Source organism: Hemiscyllium ocellatum, chromosome 5 (genome assembly GCF_020745735.1).
Source record: "Hemiscyllium ocellatum isolate sHemOce1 chromosome 5, sHemOce1.pat.X.cur, whole genome shotgun sequence".
Taxonomy (NCBI): domain Eukaryota; kingdom Metazoa; phylum Chordata; class Chondrichthyes; order Orectolobiformes; family Hemiscylliidae; genus Hemiscyllium; species Hemiscyllium ocellatum.
In genome coordinates, this window is record NC_083405.1 from 87,907,619 (window position 1) to 87,921,112 (window position 13,494).

Genomic DNA, 13,494 nt, shown 5'->3' on the forward strand with positions numbered 1-13,494 from the left:
GTCCAATATCTTCTCAAAACATGTAGTGATCCTGCACTTCGCACATCCATCTTCACATCTCCCAGCAGAGGATAAGGTTCTAAGAATGTTTGTACTTCCTGACAGCTGTTTTGACCTCTAGCCATTTTAGAAACATACCTCCAGGTCTACAACAAGCATCTATTTCAGATCTCTAAATCCAGTGCATCTCTTACTTGCATACTTCTAAAAACTTAAATCACATGCCCAGTGAACCAATTTTTCTCCTTAGTAAGCAATCACAGTCACAAGAACTAGGCCATTCCTTTTGCAGGATCTAAGTGTGAAGGTGTTATTTCTTTTTCAGTCTTCCAGAGGATGTGGACATCACTGGCTAGGCCAGCATTTATTGCAGGTCTTTTATTGTCCTGAAGAAGATATTGCTGAGTTACCTACTTGTAACACCCACAGTGCTGTAGAGAGGGAGGTTCCAGGATTTTAACACAACAACAGTGAAGGAATGGTAATATTGTTCCAAGTCAGGATAGTGTGTGGCTTGGATGGCAACTTGCAAATGGTGGTGAGCTGATGTATTGGTGGATGGTGTACACTGCTGCCATTGTGCATCAGTGGTGAAAGGAGTGACTAAGGATGCTGAAAATCTGGAACAAGCACAAGGAACGCTGGAAAAACTCAGCAGGTCTGGCAGCATCTGTGGAGAGAGAAACAGAGTTAAGGTTCTGAGTCCAGTATGACTTCTTCCAAATTTCTGTTTCTCCAGCATTCTTTGTGTTGGTTTGTGCAGGGAGCGAATGTTGACAGTGGTTGATGGGGTCCCAAACAAGCTGTTCACTTTGTCCTGGAATGAGCACAGAAAATGCTGGAGAAACTCAGCAGGTCTGGCAGTTTATGAGGAGAGGGTTAGTTCTTTGATGTTCCAAAGAAGTGTTATTAGACTCAAAACATGAACTCTCCTACTCGTGCTACCAAATCTACTGAGTTTTTATAGCATTCTGTTTTATTTAAATTCTCCACCAACTGCAATTTGTTTTTGTTTATTTTGACCTGGGTATTGTCAAGCTTCTTGGAAACCCACGCCGACACGGGGAGAATGTCTTTATGGAGTCACCCGAGCATGGAATTGAACCTGAGTCGCTGGCACTGTGAGACAGCTTTGCTAACCACTGAGCCACCATGTCACCCTGAAGGCTAATTTAACGTGATAACAAGCTGTTCCTGCCAAAATAAGACCATTCAAGCTTTCCTCCGCATCACTTGCCTGACATCTCCATCTGTAGGTGATGACCCTCTTGGCTGGCAGCTCCTGAGGGTGGGACTTTCTCTCGAGTGAGGATGGCTGTAGGACAGGCTTTTAATGGATGACTTAGTTTCCATGAATTTTCTTTCAGAGGTGGATGAGGCTTTCAGAGGAGCCATTTGACCCCTTCCTCCTTCAAATTTCTGATCAAGGTCAAAACTGGAGATGGCAGAGATATATGGGCTTTGCAGTAAAATAGGAGGGCAAGATCATGGAGAAATACAGATGTGCAGCATGGAAACAGATCCTTCGATCCAACTCATCCATCTGACCAGATATCCTAATTAATGTAGTCTCATTTGCCAGCATTTTGCTAAGTTCCTGGCAAGATTGCTGAACAAAGAGACGTTGGAGTGCAAGTTCTTGGTCCCTTGAAAGTGAGGTCACTGGTAGATAGAATAGTGAAGAAGGTGTTTGGTCTGCCTTCTTTTATTAGTCAGACCATTGGCCAGGATTGGAGGATTTGAGCTATAGGCAGAGGCTGAATAACCTGGGGCTGTTTTCCCTGGAACATTGGAGGCTGAGTGTTGACCTTATAGAGATTTATAAAATCATGAGGGGCATGGATACGATAAATAGACAAGGTATTTTTGCTGGGGTGGGTAAGTCCAGAACTAGAGGGCATAGGTTTAGTGTGAGTGGAGAAAAATTTAAAAGGGACCTAAGGGGTAACTTTTTCACATAGAGGGTTTTGCATGTCTGGAATGAGCTGCCAAAGGAAGTGCTAGAGGCTGGTACAATTACAACATTTAAAAGGCATCTGGATGGATATATGAATAGAAATGTTTGAGAGAGATAAGGGCTGAGTACTGGCAAATGGAACTAGAGTAGGTTAGGATATCTGGATGAGTTGGACCGAAGGGTTTGTTTCCGTGCTGTACATCTCTATGACTCTATTTGGCCCAGTCTCCACCACTTACTCTGGCAGTTCATTTCATACACAAACTGTGAACCTGTACTCCAAGTTCCCTTTGTTCAGCAGCAGTCCCCAGGACCTTACCGTTGAATGTCTAAATGCTGCCCTGATTCGCCTTCCCTATGGGCATTGAATAAAATAGAAGATCTATGATCAGGTGGATCAAATGGCAAATGGAACAATCCTGCAAGCTAACAGGAAACTATTATGAGATTGCTCCAGAAGAGCACCTCCCTGAAGAAAAGGCAGCAGAGTTTATGATTTGAAACTGGGAACTCAGTGATGTCAATGAAGTTCTAAAACAGACAAGCAGGTACTGACTGTTCCTCAAGATTACATTACATTTCATTGTGACAGGGATGCAGAGGAGATAGAGGGGAACCAGTAGATGTGTTGTATTTGGACTTCCAGAAGGCATTTGACAAAGTACCACACAAGAAGTTGTCATAAGAGAAGAACCCCGATGTTGGAAGTTCTGTATGAACATGGATAGAGAATTGTTTAATGGGCAGGAAACAGTAGGTGGGGATAAGGCATTCTTTTGCAGGTTGGCAGATGATTGCAGTATGTAGGAATTAACTCAAACAGGTGAGACTATTTTCACTGAAGTTTAGAAAAATGAGAGGTGGTCTCATTGAAACATATAGGATTCTTGATAGAGTAAGTGTTGAAAGGATGTTTCCTATCATGAGTTTAGGACCAGAGGACACAATGAAGTGGCATCACTTTAAGACTGAGGTGAGGAGGAATTTCTTTGCTCAGAGGATTATGAGTCTTTAGAACTCCTTTTCATAAAGTCCTTGTGTATGTTTAAGGTTGAGATAGATAGATCCTTGACCAGAAAGTGATCAAAGCTTATGGGAAAGGGCAGGAAAGTGGAAGTGAGGAATGTTGATCAGCTTTGATCCCATTGAATGACAGAGCAGGCTGGAGGAGCTGAACATCCTGCTCCTGGTCCTCCTCTTTCCTCTGGTTATTTGGTTAAGAAGCTCAGAGTTATATTTGTGTTTCAGAAGGAAGTATTCTGCAATGTGCTCACCCAATCTGTGGTTAGCATCCCCAGTGTAATGGAGGTTGCATTGAAATAGTGAGTAGACTAAACAAAGTTGAAGGATACACAGGTAAACTACAGTTTTACTGGAGTAGATTATTTGGGTTTTGGAGTTGGAAAACTCCAAGGTAAAAGACAGGTGTTATAACAGCTGAGCTTACACAGTAAGGCATCATGAGAAAGAGTTGATATTAGGAATGATTAAGCTGTAGATCATAATTTCACAGTTAAATACATGTTTAATGTTTGCTTTTGCTTCTTCTGTATTTATGTAAAACAACTATGGTAACAGTGATAGCCAAATATAAATCCATACCAACCATTACTCGGGAATCATTACAAAAGAATGAAAAAAGGAGCCATGTGGCATCATGTATAATTGAGTAATTAATTGAGACTACCAAATGAGAGACAAGTGAAATACTGTTAAACAAAAACTAATTCTGTATACAAAACAAAGAATCAAGCTGTAAGTTTATGAGCAGAGCGTGAAGCACTGTGTAGGAAATTGTCATCTTTTACTGCCGAGTGCAATAAGGTATACAATTATAATGCACCAGTGTTTCCCCAGCAGTCATTTTAATGATTGCTAAATGCAAGAATAATGTGGACATAATATACAGAAATGCTGTTGTCACCAAGTGAATGTTTCCTTTATTCATTTCTGGGATGTAAAGATCTCTGGTTTGATTGCCCCTCAGAAGGAGGTGATAAGCCACCTTCTTGAACATTGCAGGCCATTTAAGTGTCTTTGTGTCTGCTTTTCTTCTCTGATTTAATGCTGCCCCTTTTATTTATTTATAAATCGCTTGCTATTGTTTATTTTTTGCTTTCTCATTTTATTAGGAAATGTGTTGAGCATATTTTGTAAAGTTCCTGATTCGCCCTTCTTTTGGAATCAAATTTACAGAAACCACTGACCAGGTCCTTGAGTAAACAAGCACGAATATTTATTACAAAGAAGTAAATTCTGATCACTAGTAAACAGCTATGTACTACCAACATATAGCTTTATAAGTTAAAACTCTAAGTCACTTTTATAACCCAACACAAAAATACAAACACAGACAAACAAACAAAAAACATCAGTTTTACTGATGAGGGAAAATAAGGATAGGAGCCAGAGTTCACCAGAATCAGTCCACAGGCATTGCTGAGGTGGTCATTTTGCCTGTCAAGATTTTCTGTTCTTTGACTACCTTCTCCAGGTTTTTTTTAACTTCTTTACAGGAGACATAGGCCAATTGGTATATTAATAGTAAAGCCTCTTAATTACTGTTGAAAGGCAACAACTTACAGCAACTGGTGGCTTTCTTCAGGCTTCAGGTATTCTTATTGCAAAGAGAGAGGTAGAGATTGTATAGAGAGAGAGAGAGACGCACCTTCCCGTCCAATAGTCTGAAGCTGACCAATGTATGGTTCACACCCACAAGCTGTCAACTGCCAAGGCATCATTCAGAGAGTTAATATTAGGCTGATGCATCCATGGTCAGAATTGCACAAACCAATTAGCTACTTGTTGCTCACCAGATCTCACTCTGTATACTCACCCCTGGTGCAGTGCCACATCTCCCTTCTCTCCAATTGCTTGAACAAAGCTGCAGGGTAAACCACACAAAAAGTGAATTTAAGTAATTTTTTAAAAATGTGTTTATTCCTTCCACAATCGTTCGGTTTTAAAACAGTCCTTTTTCGATTTCAGTCCACAAGTAAAAATGCAGAAAAAGAAATTATATGATCTTTACACGGCAATATATTTCCAAAACAGGATGATGTGTGGCTTGGAGGGAAACTTTCAGGTCGTGGTGCTCACATATATCTGCTACCCTTGTCCTTTTAGGTAGTAGACTTCAAAAGTTTGGAAGGTGTTGCTGAAGGAGCTTTTATGATTTGCTGCAGTCCATCTTTTAGATGGTACATATTGGAACTATGTAGATTTAATGCTGGAGGGTGGGGGCCAGTCAGCCAAACTGCTTTAACTTGTTCAGCTTCGGAGGTGTTACACTTTGCCAGGAAAGTGATGAGTATTCTTTTTGTAATGGTTGTTTTGAGTTCAGTTTTACAATTATTCCTTCAGGCATTTGCAGGGAGAATCTATCCTAGAGTAGCTAGAACAGAACTTCTGAATACAAGAAACCCATTTTTATATACAACTGAGGACATAGGTACAGGAGAAGGCCATTCAGCCCCACCACCCTGCTTCATCATTCAATAAGACCACGGCTGATCTGTGGCCTAACCCCATATGCTTGCCTTGGGTGCACATCTCTGACACATGCTTAAAAATGTTTACCTATCTCAGATTTAAATTTAACAGTTGAATTAGCACTGACTGCCATTTGAGGATGAGAGTTCCAAATCTCCATTACTCTTTGCATGTAGAAGTCTTTTCTAATATCTCTCCTGAATGGTCTGGCCCTAATTCTTATACAATGCCCCTTGATTCTAGGGTCTTTTAACAAGTAAAATAGTTTATCTTTATCTTCTCTGTCTTTCTCTGAATACCTCGGTTAGATCAGCCTTTAACCTTCTAAACTCTAGATATTAGAGGCCTAATTTGTCTCACGTCACCTCTACCTTAACCCCTGAAGTCCAGATATCAGCCTTGTAAACATGCATTGAATTCATTCCAGGATTGAAACATCCTTCCTAAAGTGTGGTGCCCAGATCTGCTCACAGTACTCTCAGTGGGGTCTAACTAGGGTTTTGCATAACTGCTATATAACATTTTCAACCTTAAACTCTAGCCCTTTAGATATGAAGGCCAGCATTCCATTAGCCTTTTTGACTACTTTCTGCACCTGTTTGTGACATTTTAAAAACTATGCACCGAAACCCCCAATATTTAACTTTGTGCTTTCTAAAGAAAAAACCCTGATCTATCCCTTTTCAGTCTGAAATGAAAAGCCTCATACTTGATTATATTAAAATTCATTTGTCACATCTTTGCCCATTCACCTCATCTGTTAATATGTTGTTGAAATCTTATGCTGTCATCTACACTGTTTACAATGCCTCCCAGACATGTCAGCAAGTTTCGATATTTGACTTTATATGCCCTTATCCAAGTTATGAATGAAAATAGTGAATAATCGAGGTCCCCAAACAGACTCCTGCGGGACACCATTAGTCTCATCCTGCCAATTTGAGTATTTATCCATTATTCCAACTGTGTTTTGTGCCACTCAAACGATTTCCTGTCCATGTCAGTAACGTACTATCAATTCTGTGGGCTTCCATCTTAGCTAACGTTGTCTTTGTTTCCCTGAGTCACCCTTTTTAAAGAGTGGAGTAACATGTGGAAATTTCCAATGCAGAGTTACAACTCATAAATTCAGGGAACTCTGAAATATTACGTTTAGGGCATCAAAAATGTGCTTTCCTACCTCCTTTACCACCTCTAAATAGAAACTCTCAGATCCTGGGAGTCTGGCACCCTTCACTTCCAATAATTTCCCCATGATTGATGATTTACTTAAGCTAATTTTGTTTAGACACAGTCCAATTCTCTATTAATTTCATCGGCACTTCTATGAATACTGAAAATAATAGTTCAGTACGCCTGCCATTTTCCCATAGTCATGAACAATATCCGTGCTCTCAGCCTTCAGTGAGCAAATAGTATTCTTATCACTTTCCCTTTATGTAACTATAAAATCTCTTCTTAAAGACTTTTATGATCTTTGCAAGTTTCCTTTCATAATCCTTTTTGGCTGCTTCTGTAAACCACTTTGTTGACCTTCATTAGTCTTTGCATTTGTCCCATTCTGTGAGATCTCTACTGTTCTTTATGTTTTAAAAGCCATTTCTTTTAATTTTATGCTGTGTCTTACCTCTGTATATCCATGGCTGCTTGTTTTTGTCAGGTGGAGCTTTTCCTTCTGAATAGCATTACATGTTGTCAGTCATGTACACCATTCATTATTCGAATTCCAGTCATGTCCATACATAATCACGTGAAAAATAGATGTCTCCAGTCTCATTGGGTTGATCATTCAGCACAGTGTTAGAAAAAGGGATGTGCCAGGTTACAGATTGAGGTCAAATACAATTCTTCTTCTGCTGATGAGCTCACATTTTTGAACTGCTAAATCTATTCCAGAATCACAGTACAGAGAATGGCATTGTAATTGTGTGCTCCTAACACAGAACGTTCCGTACCGAGGTAAATCTGGAATCTGGGGTGCTCCCATGGTGGTAACTGATATTGAAATATTGGTAATTTAGACATGGAAAGTATCAATACAGACTATTAATAGGCAGATTGTGAGGAACATTTGCTTGAATTCCCAAAATAATTTTCCAGCAGATAAGACTTGCTAATGGAACTGTAATTTTCATAAAATTATCCATATTACTTTTAAAGAAAGAAATACTCACATTTCTATCATGTCTTTCATGATCTCGGGTCATTTTCAAATGCGTTACAGCTAGTAAAGTCCTTTTGAAGTGTTGTCAGTGGTGTTAAATTGGAAATGTGTTTTAATATCTTAGAGTTAAATTCTATTATGTGCAAATAAAATTATATAAACCTTTAACACTGGTGCATAGTATCAATATGTTAGATGGTAATTCTCCACAGGTATAAAATAATTCTGATACAAAATATACGGATTATTGTGGCTTATGAACTTCATATAGGAAATCACTTAAAACATTGACCCAGTGTTGACATGGACTGGTTGCAAGTGGGTTTCCCTCCAATTTGTGTACAGGACCCATGCCAGAATGCCAGCTTGATTGAAGGAGTTAGCTTCCTGCTGGGCAGGTAGTTCAAAGTCAGAAACCTGTTGGTGTATTTGTGGGAATATGGAGATAGTGCGACACTAGGGGTGCGCGTGGAATTGGGTGAGCTGTTCCACCTGATTTTGTCTGATGGAAGGGGGAAAGTAAGATTGGTAGGTGTGGAAAAAGCACTCCTGCTTCTCTTGTTCCACTAACAGTGCATTAAAGGGCAGTCATTTTTACCAGACCACTCAGTGTTAAATTTGCAAGGTAGGTTAACTGTGATACTGCCAAACTCACTATGATATTTAAAGGACGAGTCCATCTTGTGACAATGCTGTCACTTTAAGAGGTTATTTTGTCAAGAGAGATTGTATGGTAGAGGTATCCAGTTGTCTATTAGAAAGTAAACAATTTGAGAGGCCTTGGGGTGTTTTTAAAGTTGGAACATTGGAGTGTGGCCAGCTGTGACAAACCAAGCTTTCTAGTGTTTTTTTTTAGCTTTTAGGTTTAGTTTTGAGCAGAAGCCTTTGGGTCTCAGAAGAGTTGGACCTTCAGTGAATGTCTCCTGGATGCTATTCTCTCTGAATCTTTTCTTGATTTTTTTTCCCTACTGGTTTGGAGAACCTGTGTTTGAATTTGCCATTTTGCCATTATGAGATATTACTATATTGGAACAGTTAGTTAGTAATAGGTATTGTATCTATTATTTGGTTGTTTTCCAAAAGTTAAGTTATTCTAAATTCCTCTTTCTTTTGTTTGTATTTTAATTGTAGTATTTAACTAAATTGTATTTTGCTTACCGAGAGTAGTTTGACCAGAGGCATTGTATCTGAAACACAGCACTTTACATCTACCTTTAAAATAAGAAAAAGTTATGGTCTAGGCTACTTTCCAAACATATTTTGAGAGGTTTGGGCTGGTCCATAACAGTCTTCTAGGAGTAAGTAGGCTAAAAGCTCTAGTCCCACTTCAATTACAATAGGAAGTAGATAGGTCCCAAACTATTCATTTGTACAAAACATTACTGTATCCCAAACTTCAGCATTGGGTAATAGTGCTATGAAGTTAATGAATCCAGCTTACATTTTCACTTAGCCAGGTCAGTACAAAGAAATAAAAAAGAATATTAATGTAATGCTAGAAGAGTTTGACAGAAGATACACTTTAAAAACAAGTTTTAAACATCATAAGGACAACAGGTTAAAATCATTATTAAAAAACTGAAAGATGTAAAGGGCGCTGACATCCAAAATGAATCTCTTTTACCAGCTCTGAAAGGCAGACTCCAATACCGATTGCTGAAGACTACAGTCTATAGTGTATTCGATTTATAATGCAAATCATTAACTCCTTATTTAACATTATTCAATATTCATTGACACTTGTGGGATTGCATTAATCTATCAGTAAATGAGGCTGCATTAACATTGAAAGCTTAAAATCTCCATTCCTGTGTGTATAGTATTCATATCACATTCCGAAGTAAACATGTTTTATTATCATCTCCAGTAGCCACATTCAAGCCATATGTGAATATAAAGGAAATGACAGAGAAACAATGCTGAAAAGAGTCAAATGGATTGTCATGGAGGTTATTAATGACCGTTTCAATAAAAGCTAGAAAGTACAGTATGATCAATAGAAGGAAGAGATCGACGTTTAGACTAATGCTATGCATTTCCAAAGTTTGATTCTATTGTGTGGATATAAATTAAGAGCTTCAGCATTGATTACAATTTGAAATGTTTGTTCTTTGTTCTAACTTGTTTGGTGGCTGCAAAGTAAATAAGGTTCTGTAGTGTCATCAAAGATGAAGATATGTATATTAAATGATTAAGAATCCACTCTGATTTATTAATCTGTTTTCTTAACAGAATTGTGAAACAAACGATGGAGATTCATTTATAACTGAGCTTTTTGTATTGTCCAGGGTATTTTGTAAATTGATGTTAAACTGTTGAAAAGGCATGCTGCATATTTGAACAAAAGGAGATTTTTAATATAGAATATCATTCTTCATGTCAGTCTTTGAAATGATTAGAGCTATGTTACATATATATTAAAATATAAGTAGTCTTTTTTTCTTGCAGGTGATTGCAAATGTGAAGACCAATGGGTCGGGTGCATAATGCAAGATTCTGGGTAGGATATTAAGCAAAGTATACCTGTACTAAAATCCTGTCAAAAGAAAACAGTAACCATCCTGGTGTCTGATTTCTGAGATATAACCTGATCATTGTATTTCATGTTTTTTAAGAAAGGAAAAGCTTTATATTTATGCAATGCATTTTGTGGTCTCACCAATGAAGTGTTCTTAAGGTGTGGTAATTATTGCCCTATAGAAATTGTGGCAACTGATTTGCAACGTCCCACAAACAGCAATTTCTTTTGTGTTCATTCACAGGATTAGAAGTCACTATCAAGATATCTTTTATTGACCTAATTGCATTCAACTGAGTGACTTGTTTGACCAAATCTGATTACAGTTAGGAATTAACCACTTTGCTGTGGGTATGGAGTTATATGTAGGCTAGACGAGATAAGGACAGCAGATTTCCTTACCTAAAAGACTGAAGTGAGCCAGATGACTTTTTGCAATAGGCTGAGTTTCATTGTCATCTTTCCTGATACTAGCTTCTTAATTTCTGATTTATTTGAATTGCACATGGGGTATAGATAAGGTGAATGCAGGTGTCTTTTCTTTAGGGTGAGGGATTTCAAATGAGTATATTTTTAAGATGAGGGAAAAAAGATTTCAAAAAGACATGGGGAGCAATTTTTTTAAACAGTGGTTCATATGTGGAATGAACTTCCAGAGGAAGTGGTGGATGCATGTACAGTTGCAATGTTTAAAAGACATATAAAAGATAAGTACACGAATAAGAAATATTTGGAAGCATTTGCGTCAGGAACAGGCAGGTGAGACTAGTTTAGTTTGGGATTATGTTCGGCATAGACTGGTTGGATGAAGGGTCTGCTTATGTGCTGTATGACTCTATGATATTGAAATAACTCAAATTCTGTAATGAGATTTGAGCTCATGTCTGTGAATCAATAATCCATTCTTTTGCATTACTAGCAGTATAACTAATCCACTACTAATACTTAGCCCAAATGATAATAACACAACAATCTTTTCTTCTGGTGATATTGATCTGAAGTTCAATATTAGCAAAACATGGAACAGGTCAAATGGCACTCATTTTAATTTCTTATCCAAGCATCTCCAGCAGTGTAGAACTTCCTTGGTATCAGTACACATGTTCTCTCTTTATGATAAATCCTTACTGTGTAAGGGCTGCTCATCACAACTCATTGATGACATGATTTCATAACAAAGCAAGTTGAAGAATTGGATCCCAAGAACTACCTTAGCCAATATGAGGATTAGACCTGTGTTGTTAACATTATGAAGCACCACACTGCAGTCAAGTGAGCTGACCCACCATAATAGCCTAAATGACATCTCTCTGGTGTAGGATGTATATGTAGAACTGCAGGAGATGGGTGCGGTCCTCAATTAATATTTCTCCTCTGTGTTGACCATTGAGAAAGATATGAACACTTGGGGAGTTAGTGGTGATATCTTGGGGACAGTCCATATCACAGTAGAGGAGGCATTGGATGTATTAGAGTGTATGAAGGTGGATAAATCTCCTAGTCCTGACTAGATATATCCATGAATACTGCAAGAGACAAGACAAGAAATTATGGGCTGATATTTTTGCATCATTGTTAGCCACAGGTGAGGTCCTGGAAGACTGAAGGGCAGCAAATGTTGTGCCATTATTCAAGAAGATCTGCAAAGAAAAACCTGGAAAGTATAGACCAATAAGCTTAACATCTATGGTGGATAAGTTACTTGAGATAATTCTGAGAGGTAAGATATACATGCAATTGGAAAGACATGGTTTCATTAGGAGTAGTCAACATGGCTTTGTGAGTGGAATATCATGACTCACAACTTTGTTAGAGTTGTTTGATGAAGTTGCAAAATTGCAGGAAGGTTGCAAAGCAGTAGACATAGTCTGGATGGATTTCAGTAAGGCCTTGGATAAGGTTCCACATGGTAGGTTGCTCTGGAAGGTTAGATCACATGGAATCCGGGATGAGCTGGCAAATTGGATACAAAATTGACATGATGGTAGGAAGCAGAAGGTAATAGTGGAAGGATGCTTGTTGGACTGGAGGCCTGTGACTAGTATGGTGGCTCAGGGGTTGGTGCTGGGCCCATTACTGTTTGTTATCTGTACCAATGATTTGGGTGAGAAAGTACAAGGCATGATTATTAAGTTTGCAGATGACACTAAAGTAGGTGACATTGTGGACAGTGAAGAAGGTTATCAGAAATTGAAGCAGGACTTTGATCAGCTGGGGTAGTGGGACAAGAAATGGCAAATAGATTTTAAGATAGATAAGTGTAAGGTTTTGCATTTTGGAAAGTCAAATCAAGGTAGGAGTTTCATGATGAATGTAGGACCTTAAGGAGTGTAGTGGAATAGAGGGAATAGGGTTCAGATTCACAGTTCTCTGAAAGTGGAGTCACAAGTAGAAAGGGCAGTTAAGAAGGCTTTTGGCACACTGACATTCATCAGTCAGGCCATTGAATATAGAAGTTGAGAAGTTATGTTGTAGTGTACAGAATGTTGGTGAAGCCACATTTGGAGTATTGTATTCAGGTTTGATCACCTTTCTTTATGAAGGATATTATTAAACTGGTAAGAGTGCAGAAGAAATTATAAGGATGTTGCCTGGACTCAATGGTCTGAGTTATAGGAAGAGGTTGGACAAGCTAGGATTTTTTCTTTATAGTATAGGAGACTGAGGTGGGTGGTGGGGTGTGGCGGTGGGGGGGCGGGGAGGGGGGGAAGGATCTAACCTTCCAGAGCAACCTACCATGTGAGATATATAAGATCATGATAGGCATGGATAGGGTGAATGCATTCAGTCTTTTTCCCAGGGTTGGGGAATCGAGGACTAGAGGGCATCAGTTTAAGGTTCAAGGGGAAAGAGTAAAATGGAACCTGAGGGGCAACTTTTTTACACAGAGGGTGGTACACATACGGAATGAACTGCCAGTGGAAGTGGTTGAGGTGGGTACATTAACAACATTTAAAAGGCATTTGGACAAGTACATGGATAGGAACGGTTTAGAATGATATGGGCTAAGTGCAAGGAAATGGGGCTAACATGGATGGATGTTTTGGTCAGCATGGACCAGTTTAGACCAAAGGGCCTATCTCCATATTCTCAGACTCTGTAACTTGAACACACAACTTTTTGACTCAGTGGCAGTGTGAACTAAGTGAACTAAGATGGAGGAGACAGTGAGGTCTGCAGATGCTGGCGATCAGAGTTGAGAGTGTGTTGCTGGAAAAGCACAGCAGGTCAGGCAGCATCCAAGGAGCAGGAGAATCAACGCTTCGGGCCAGAGCCCTTCAATTGAACTAAGGTTGAGCCATGGTCAAAATTTATAAATGTTATAAAGTGTTCTGAGAAGGATCATTTGATGTGAACGTTAAC

The 13,494-nt window shown here is 38.9% G+C and overlaps 1 protein-coding gene across 1 annotated transcript in view; it reads left to right on the forward strand.

The window, feature by feature from the left end:
- Nucleotides 1-13,494, forward strand: part of adam22 (ADAM metallopeptidase domain 22) — a 365,020-nt gene that overhangs the window by 226,058 nt on the left and 125,468 nt on the right. The window contains exon 14 of the mRNA XM_060825702.1: nucleotides 10,062-10,113. Within this exon, the coding sequence (XP_060681685.1) occupies nucleotides 10,062-10,113 (52 nt within the window). The remainder of the gene's footprint in view (nucleotides 1-10,061; nucleotides 10,114-13,494) is intronic.